The following is a 9,845-nucleotide window of genomic DNA, read 5'->3' on the forward strand; positions in this document are numbered from 1 at the left end:
AAATGCCTGAATGATTCGGGGCGGAACCCTCATACCAGTGGCTGAGTTTCTTACGTTGGTGTGCTAGTTATCGGCTCTGGAAAACTACCAACCAGTCAAACCAGTATCTGAACTGGTGTGTTGTTCTGTCAGATGCAGACTGTTTCAATGGTTTTTAAATCTTCCATCACCCCCCAATCCTTATCCCTGAATACAGGCCGAAAACATTTTACAGACGTGAAAGGTGGGTTTATGTTTGTAACATATATCTCTATATTCTACATCATCTATATCTATAGGGGAACAGCAGAATGAAACATTCTCCAGTCCAGAAGACCTGCCAGTGTTTCACACAAACCATTTGCAGCACCACATAAATCCGCTCTGAAAGCCGTAAATTCCCACAAAGTCTCGATTTTGGGGCGACAGGGAGCAACTTCCAGGCTCACACAATCGCATTCCAGGGGGAAACCTTACACCTTCCGCGCTCCAGACTCCAACAAAAACACTCGGAGGTTCTGGAAAGAAAGAAAGGCCGCGAGCCGCCGGCCAGCCAATCACAGCCTCCGAACTTTCGATTTTTCGATTCCTCTCCTGCGATTGGCCAGCGCTGCCTCTAGAGACAGCCGCCCCCTCGTCGCCATTGGTCGCTTTTCCCGGCTGTGGCGTTACGGACACGCCCCCTTTGAGGCAGAGCGCTGCGCCGCCGCTTCAAACACTCGATGATCGGAGAGTCGATGACGGCCAGAGCAGCTCCGGAGCTCCGCTGAGAGGCTCCAGCGTCGCCCCGAAGCTCCATCCAGCGCTGACAGACACCTCGGGACCCTTCCAGCTCTGCTCCAGCGGCTCCTGCAGCCACACGGGCGGTGAGTTATTCCGGGACTGGAGCTCCGGACTATTTTTAGACCCCAAAGAAGTTTATAAAACTTCGAGGTAGAAGGAGGTGCGGGGAGAATGGAGCTTTGAATGGATAATAGAGGCTAATGGCTGCTTGCAAATGGGGTTTTGCAGAAGATTTAATGCAGTTCAGAATTAATTTCACCGTATTGGGAGAGTTTTGCTCGCCACCATCCCAGCGAAGCTTGTTCCTCATGTTCTGCGCCGTTTAAATGCCCATTTCGGTGTTTTCCTCCCCTATCCCGATTTGTTCCTCTCCCCTTTTTGTTGTTGTTATTTTGCACCCGTGTGAGTTTTATAATTAGTCTGGCTGTCAGACAACAAACCAGTTAGTCACCAGCACCTGTGATGGGACCGCAGCAGGGCCCTTTTTCACAGGCAGCTCTTACTTCTACTGTTGTGAGTCAGTCAGAAGCCCATAATACACACTGTGTGTGTGTGTGTGTGTGTGTGTGTGTGTGTGTGTGTGTGTGTGTGTGTGTGAGAGAGAGAGAGAGAGAATAACAGATTGTGTATGAGTCTGCAGGGAAAAGAAAAGAAAAACACAGAAAGTGTGTGTGCTTGTGGCCAAATAAACTTTAAACAGGTTTATTCCCTCCACACGTCTCTATATTTAAACCAGTGTGCTGCTAATTTGCTGAAACAAATGGCTCGTTTCCCAAACTGCTATAAAAACCCTCAAATTCAATCTTTCAACTCGTCTAAGAACAGAAAGCCCGAAGAGCCAGAGCCAAATGTGGCCTCACCAACCTGCAGCCGCTCCTCGTAGTTCTGGTACTGTTAATTCATTAAATTCATAATTCATTAAAATGGTTTCGTGGCGTTGAGCCGCTCACCAGCAGTTTAAAGGGTGTTTGAGCGCGAGATGATGTTGGCAAAGCAGAGAAGATAATGTGTCTTTATCCTGGTAGAGTCTAGGTTAATACTGTACTAGCCTACTGGATCACATGAAGGACAGGTGTGTGTGTGTGTGGTGTGTGTGTGTGTGTGTGTGTGTGTGTGTGTGTGTGTGTGTGTGTGTGTGTGTGTGTGTGTGTGTGTGTGTGTGTGTGTGTGTGTTCCTCGTATCGGAGCCGAGCTGGTTTGTGTTTGTCCTCCATCGGGTTGAGGTTGTCTAACTGGTCAGTTTGTCCCGGTCGGCTGTTTTGACAGCGGCCGCACGCCTCTGCTGATCCCACACGCCTGTTGGAGCTCTGCTCAGAGCAGCTCGTGGTCGGCGAGGAGGCTCCGGGCCAAGTGGGCAGATTGTGTTTTTTATGGCACAGTGGGGATAAAATGGACCAAATCTGACTTCAGCTTTTTAACGATCTGTTAAACACCCCCAAAGTAATTAGTTTCTGTTTGCAAGGGACAGAAAAATGCTGAGATTTTAGCTTTAAAAAGGTGAACTGGCCAAACTGGCAGGTTCTGGCAGTGAAAGTGGGTTAAAACAGCTTGACTTGCTTCCAAAGGGCCAAAACTGGACGATGTGGAGCAACTTCATGCCTCCAGTGGGGGGGGGGGGGGGGGGGGGGGGGGGGGGGGCTTGTTGTTTTGCCAGAGGCAGCCACCAGGGGGCAGCGCAGATTCTATGACTTCCCTTTTTTGGAATCTCGCCATCCACTGTTGGATACACTTGATCCTCGGTGACCTCGAGAAGCTCGTTCATCAGGGGAAGGACCGAGTTCTGACCCGACGCAGACGGGCGACTCCTTCCCGGGATCAGAGAGGACAGCAGGAATGGAGCCGTTTGTGTGTTGTGTTGTGTTGTGTTGTGTTGTGTTGTGTTGTGTTGTGTTGTGTTCCTCCTCCCACCGCTTCGTGTGGAACCTGCAGATCTTTGTGATGCATTAAACGCCTGCCAGTTGGCCGCCAATTAGCAGAAAGAAGTTTCCAAAAATATCGACGTGGAGGACGGCGAACGCGCGTAATAAGGACCCAACAGAACCAAAGACAAATGCTCCTAATGTTGTTTGTTCCGTGCAGAACCTCCAGCGGGGAGCTGGGCTCCGGCCCTACGGGCAGCCAGAGATTAACCATTAATCCCGTTTAAAGGGAAACAGAGCAAACTCGGTGTTCCTGCTGTTTCGTGGGTGCTTTCCACTGTTGAATATCCAACCCGTCTGCTTCGGATCTGAGATCCAGCAACTCCAGAACCGGGCTCCAGAATGGCAGTAATCACGGAGGCGATAGAAATCAATCTGTGGTTTCTGTGAGGCAGCTCAACAGAAAGCCCCAGTGTTCCATGAACTGAGCATTAAATATTCATCATCTTCCACCTCAATAGTATCCGAACGCCGGGGAAGTCGCCCATTTTCTGGCAGGATGTAACAAATCAAAGTTTGGGATTGAAACCTTCCCGGCACCAGTCAGCGAAACCTTCCCGGGAAGAATGTTTTCCTTTGGCCTCGGCGCTCTGACCTCATCTCGCAGGATTTCTGCGCTGCGGTTTAACTCTTATACAACCCTTGAGCAAGGATCACAGCCGGACTTTGCCCTCATCGTCCTGCTGTCGGCCTGACGCTCGTCCGTCTTATCTGATCTTTTACTGTCGGAGCACCTGGAGCGGAGCCAGCGGCGCCGCGGTACTCTGACCTTTATGGACCCGTTCCCAGGTGGAACACGCGCTCACCTGTCCTGTTTTTAAACGTGTTGAAATCGCCCAGAAAAAAGTATGAGGAAGTTGGGAAAAACCCACTTCCTGGTGTTGTTCCGAGCACAAGGTGGGAGCACGCGGATGTTCCCGGGGGCAGTTGGCTTTGAGGGGTGATTGGGATCGAAACTGCCCCACCTGCAGCCCGGTGGCACCTTTATTGCCCTCGTATCTTTTATAGCGTGCTGAGGTTGCGTTCCTTTGGCCCGGGAGCAGCGGGCGCGCACGTCTGCATGCGCCAGTTACGGGTTTTCCCAACACCGTCCTGAAACTGGCGAGAAGAATCGCGGCACCTTCCCGCAGGGTGTCAGTGGGTTCCTGGCGACGGGACCCAGAACCGGCAGAACCGGTCTGGACCAGACGCTCGCCGGCGGAGAGACGCCGACATTGTGGCGTGGAAATGACGACCGGCGGCGGCCGTCGGTGTGTGTCTGATCTGCTCTGATCTCTTCCTGGGGGGCTGTTTTGTGCCCGTTAATACCATGACAGGAGAGATAATACCCCTATTGTTTGCCCCCCCCCCCCCCACCACTGGTCTCGGCACAGCTGGACGCCGCCTTTTAAAGCCACATTATCTCAGTTTCTTTTTTTTTTAGCAGGTGTTTAATTTAATTTGGGTTCATAAAAACACCATCAGGCCCAAATTAAACACTTTAAGATTCCATAAATAAATGAAAGTAACGTCTTGTTGCGTCAGAAGTGGCTCGTTTCTCTCTCGTTCAGTGGTGACCTTTGACCACTTTATTGCCTTTTTCAGCCGTCAAACCACCTTTTAATGAGGTTAAAGTGGCTCTGAAACCTTCATTGAAGCTTTTCTTTAATCAGAATTTACAAACAGGAGATCTCTGACGAGGCTGAGCATGAAATCATGTTCCCACTGACATCTCTAGGCTCCCAACCCGTGAATTCTGAAGGGTCCGGTTTCAGCACCGCTGCGTTCCAGCCGCAGACCGGAGGGTCAACCTGTCAGGAAGTTGGGCTGGAAACACAAGACGGCTTTTAAAAACCCTCTGGTTTCCGTTCGTGGGTCGTTACTCAAGGCAAACAAGAAAAACACGAGGCGGCTTCAAACCGGTCCGATGTCAGCTGGACCGGGGCAGCGCCGACACGCCGCCGAGTAACTGAAGCCGGAGAGATCAGAGCCGAGAAGAGCAGCCGGCCCTAAACTGGCCCCACACCAGCTGCTGTGTGTGTGTGGGGGGGGGGGGGGGGGGGTTGATGGAACATGAAGGTGGGAATCACAAAGCTGGTCCACAAACAAAAGTCTGCTTGAGTCCCGCGGGGTTCGGCTTTTCTGGCACAGCACGTGCGTGTGTGTGTGCACGTGCGTGTGTGTGTGTGTGGTTAGACTTGCGCTGGCATGTGTTGCCCGGCCAGACAACGGTGGCGGATAAAGACGGCTCCAGAGCCGCGCTGCTGATCGAGGATCAGCTGACCCGACTCCCACCCCATCATCTCCACCACGAGGGCGGCGAAACGGCGTCCGATGGCGTCGGGAGATCGCCTTTCATCCGTCCATCTGCCGGCCTGTTTCTTCACACGCGCTTCAGGCACACGCAGGAGAGTCGTGGGACACGGTTTTATGGCGAAGGACTCGTGGAGTTTAGTCGTCTGTCAACAGTTCAAAGTCAAAACAGTAAACAGAAGAAGGCTGAAATTATGTGATTAGGCGCCGTGACGCCGCAGACGCTTCACACGGGACATCTGATAGTGGCGAGACGGGGGGGGGGGGTCGGTGGGGGGGGGGGTCCCTGGGAGCCTGGGGGGGGGTCCCTGGGAGCCTGGGCTTAAACTCAGGAAAGCTAAACATTGGGAGCAGTTACGGTCCTGAATAATAATAATAATTATCATTGTTATTATTGAAGTGATGCAGGTGACACGCTAACCGCCGCCGTGCTAACCGCCGCCGTGCTAACCGCCGCCCTCTCCGCAGGTGGTCATGCCTCCCACCACCCCGTATGCTGGGAAGTTCAACTCCTACAGCAACAGCGCCCGTCCTCAGCCCCACAGCCCGTACCACGGCGGCCAGGCCCAGAACGCCGCCCAGGACGGCGTCTACAGCGCCGCTCGCCGCTGCGCGGAAAACCCCTACGACATGCCGCAGCCCCACGCCTCCTACCGCGGCTGCTCCGTCTCGTCCGTGACGGCGAGGGAGCGCCACCACAGCAGCGACTGTCCGGCGTCGGAGAACCCGTACTCCTCGCCGCAGCCTCGCAGCCCGCGGCAGCACGGCGCTTCCTGTCCCGCGCGGGCGTACCGCCACAACAGCAGCGGCAGCAGCGGCGGCGGCGAGCCGCCGTCCCGCAACGGCTCCGTCACGGCCAGGGGCCGGATTTACGGGCCCGCCGTCACGGCGAGCTATGGCGAGATGTGTTACCACGACAACAGTTTGGTGTCGGCATCCCTCGAGGCGCTGATCCAGCATCTGGTTCCCACGGTGGACTACTACCCCGACGTGAGACGCCGCTGCGTGCGATAAGCTCCGCCTCTGTGCCCCGCCGCTCCTCTGACCCCTTTGGTTTGCTCCTCCTCAGAGGTCGTACGTGTTCACCTTCCTGCTGAGCTCCCGCCTCTTCCTGCACCCGTACGAGCTCATGACCAGGGTGTGTCACCTGTGCGTGGAGCAGCAGCGGTCCGGAGACGCCCTGCTGGACAAGGTGGGCGGAGTCAAAACAGGCAGGGCGCCGCCGGGTCTCCCTTGTGAGCCGGCTCACGCGGGAATATTTGCAATGTGCCCTCAGATCCGTTTTCGGGAGGTGGCGCCGAAGCTGGTGCAGCTTCTGACCGAGTGGACGGAGACGTTTCCCTACGACTTCAGGGACGAGCGAATGATGCGCTGCCTCAAAGACATGACGCACCTGGTGGCCCGAGGAGACGAGGTACCGACGCTGCACACGTCCCAGAACCTCCGGCTTCCTGTTAGCATGTAGCGTTAGCCGCCAGGTGTCCCGGTGATGGAGTGGCCGTGCTGTGTGTCACCTCTGCAGTACTCGTGGCGAGCGATGCAACAGATGACCCAGCGACTCATCAAGCGCCTCTCCGCCCTCGGCCAGTACGAGGAGGCCGTGGCCGCGCTCAACGCCGTGGCGCTGGAGCGCCCGGCGTCCCTGAAGAACAAGCAGGCCTCGGGCCAGCGGAGCGACATCCTGAGCGTGTGTGACGACGCCTTCGTGCTGGCTCAGCAGCTCACACACATCGAGCTGGTGAGACGTTGGGCGGATTGATTCTTCTGGGGGTGTTTACGCCGCGGGGTCGTTATTCAAGTTCTGCTTGGTGTCACTGACACGACTGACCTTTGACTTTCAGGACAGACTGAGCTTCATCGGGCCGGAGGAGTTCATCCAAACCTTCGCCATGAAAGATCCTCTGGAGAACCACAAGGTAACGCTAATGCTAACGCTAACGGCGCCTTCGGTGTGTTTGATGCTCCCGGTGCTGAAGCTTGAGCCGTGTTTTATTTAGTCGTGGGCATGAAACCGGCGTCCTGTGCACGTCTGGAGGCGTCTGTTCCGCTCCACGTGCCCTTGGGAGTCAGTAAGAGGTCGTTTTTAAGGCCGCGTCACCCAGAAAAAGGCCTCAGCTGTCTGCTCTGACCGCGTTGCGTCGCCAATTATATAAGATCTACTTAGTGTCAAGAGAGCGTTTGAGTCAGCGGTGGACGTCTTGAGTGTGGGGGGGCGGTCCGGGGCGGTGTGGGGGGGCGGGCCGGGGCGGTGTGGGGGGGCGGTCCGGGGCGGTGTGGGGGGGCGGGCCGGGGCGGTGTGGGCCGCCGGCGTTGCGTAAGAGCTGAGCCCAGCCACGAATCTGGGCGCTTACATCACCCGGCTTATTTATACCAGCGCTTATTTATAAAAGGTGCCTCCGGAGAAAAGGTCCACCGGAGAGCGTCTCCACAGAAATAACAGCGCGCACGTCAAGGCCGCCAGCGTGCACGCCCCCAGCGCGCACGTGCGTGGGCCGTGTGGGCGTGCAGCCCGACCCACAGTGGCTCACTCAGGCTTCACTTCCTGTTGCGTCACAGAAGGGATGTTTTTCAGTGCTGAGGCTTGATCTAAGGCGTGGGCTCTTCCGTGCTGACCCCCCCATGTCCCCCCCCCCCCCCCATGTTTCCGTAGGGTTTCTTCCGTAAGCGTAAAACCAGTAACCTGGAGGCCTACATCAACTGGTTCAACAGGCTGAGTTACCTGGTGGCCACTGAGATCTGCCTGGTAGGTCCTAGAGAGCAGAACACGTGTCGATCGGCGTTGCCACGGTTACTGACGCTTCCTCCTCGCAGCCCGTGAAGAAGAAGCACCGGGCGCGAATGATCGAGTTCTTCATCGACGTGGCTCAGGAGTGCTTCAACATCGGCAACTTCAACTCGCTCATGGCCATCATCAGTGAGTGGCGCTCCGCACGAACGCCGAACGCCGTCAGAACCGGTGTCTTGAACTCACCTGTTGTGTTTCCCAGCTGGGATGAACATGAGTCCCGTGGCCCGGCTGAAGAAGACCTGGAGCAAGGTCAACACCGACAAGTTCGAGATCCTGGAGGTGAGTCGGCCGTGGAGAAGCCACTTCCTCCCTGGTTTAGCTGGGTTGATCCCAACTGTTCTGCCCCCCCCCACAGCACCAAATGGACCCCTCCAGTAACTTCAGCAACTACCGCACCGCGCTCCGCGGCGCCACCCAGAGGTCGGAGACGGCGCACAGCAGTCAGGAGAAGGTGGGGGAGCTCCCGAGGCTCCGTTGAACATTTGAAGTGTCAAACGTGTGTGAACCTCCGGCCGTGTCCTCCAGATCGTGATCCCGTTCTTCAGCCTCCTCATCAAAGACATCTACTTCCTGAACGAAGGCTGCGCCACCAGGCTGCCCAACGCACACATCAACTTTGAGGTCAGAAGACCGGCTTTGATTTCCGTGTTCAAAAGTGGCCCTTTTCCTGTCACAGCTGGGGCTGAGCGTTAATGGCGTTGTGTCGCCCCCTTGTGGCGCGGAGACGCTCTGCAGCCTCCTGACGTTCGCTGCGTCCGCTTCTCCAACAGAAACTTTGGGAGCTGGCGAAGCAGGTGAGCGAGTTCCTGGTGTGGCGTCAGGTGATCTGCCCGTTTGAGCGAGATCGGCGCATCCTCCAGTATCTGGTCACCACGCCGGTCTTCAGCGAGGACGGTCAGTCACGTTCTCTCCTCCTTCCCTGAGTTGTGCTCGAAATTTCCCTGACCGACTCTGTGTGCTCGGCTGCAGAGCTCCACCTGGCCTCGTACGACAGCGAAGGCCCCGAGAACAACCTGGAGAAGGACAGCCGCAGGTCGCTCAGGTGAGGGCGGCCGTACCATCTTCCCAGTGACCTTTGAACCCTCCGTTTTAACACCAGGAGGCTGAACTTCTCTTTGCTTTGCAGATCTTCTCTCCTGCATCGAGAGAATCGATCCTAATCCGGCGGCTCTTCCGGGATGCGCGTGATCACAACTTTGGATATTCTAAACTTTTCCAACTTCATGTTGGGTGGAACCTGTCAGGTGGGATCAGCAGCTGTCGGTGAGTTTGAGCTCCTGAGGAGGCTAAAGCATCAGCTGTGACGATGATGATGATGATGATGATGAAGGACCCCGCGGCTGCAGCTGCCACCGTCGTCTTCGCCTCCCGCAGCTCTTCACTAAACACAGGGTTTAACGTGGCCCCGGGCTCCCGTGTCCCTCCAGAGGAAGGACTGGGCCAGGGCACATGACCACTGCTAGCGCGTTAGCACTGCTAGCGCGTTCGCACTGCTAGCGCGTTAGCCCTCGCCAGCGTGTATCGTAGACAACAAGTGCATGATCCAATATCCCGGCGCCGTGTTTGTCCAGCAGCTCTCGCTCTGCTCACTGCTCCTGCGGCTTTTTCCGAACATCTCGCTGTCGTTCTGGACACTTTGTGACGGGTTTTTGTGACATCAGCAGCTTCAATGCACTTGAGTGGAATCCTGTTTTCTGGGATTTGGCACCTCCTCCTCTGAGGCGTCACTTTACAGTATTATCTTGTATTTTGTATCAGAAGGTTACAAATGAGCTTTGATCTTGTATCCTCTCTGCCTTGGTAAGCTATTTTGTTGAAACCTCACCTTGTGTGAATGGAAACAGTATCTCTCCCTCTCTTCATCTCATCTGTGGTGGTGAGTTTAAATCTGCCTGTGACTCAACCAGAAGCCGAGTTTCTGTTTTATAAAAATTCTTCTCGTCTTTTTATAAGTGTTTAATAAGTCTGTGCCTTTCTGTGTATCAGGGTACTTGTACTGAAAGTCTTTGTGAAAAGAAAATGATATATTTTTTCTTTCAAATAAACAAAATACTGAAAGTTCTGATGCGTCCTTCAGTTCGACA

At 55.1% G+C, this 9,845-nt stretch overlaps 1 protein-coding gene across 1 annotated transcript; it reads left to right on the plus strand.

Annotated features, from left to right (window-relative positions):
* The first annotated feature begins 518 nt into the window (after window positions 1-518).
* Window positions 519-9,823, plus strand: LOC130517304 (ras-GEF domain-containing family member 1B-B-like). The gene is made up of 14 exons (XM_057019099.1): window positions 519-845; window positions 5,442-5,963; window positions 6,043-6,165; window positions 6,250-6,387; window positions 6,496-6,711; window positions 6,815-6,889; window positions 7,624-7,716; window positions 7,785-7,887; window positions 7,961-8,040; window positions 8,117-8,212; window positions 8,287-8,382; window positions 8,532-8,655; window positions 8,731-8,803; window positions 8,888-9,823. Exons 2-14 carry the CDS (start codon window positions 5,448-5,450, stop codon window positions 8,919-8,921), a joined length of 1,767 nt encoding a protein of 588 aa, XP_056875079.1. The 5' UTR covers window positions 519-845; window positions 5,442-5,447; the 3' UTR covers window positions 8,922-9,823.
* Window positions 9,824-9,845: the final 22 nt, after the last annotated feature.

The sequence above is a fragment of the Takifugu flavidus genome, chromosome 20, assembly GCF_003711565.1.
Source record: "Takifugu flavidus isolate HTHZ2018 chromosome 20, ASM371156v2, whole genome shotgun sequence".
NCBI classification, from domain to species: domain Eukaryota; kingdom Metazoa; phylum Chordata; class Actinopteri; order Tetraodontiformes; family Tetraodontidae; genus Takifugu; species Takifugu flavidus.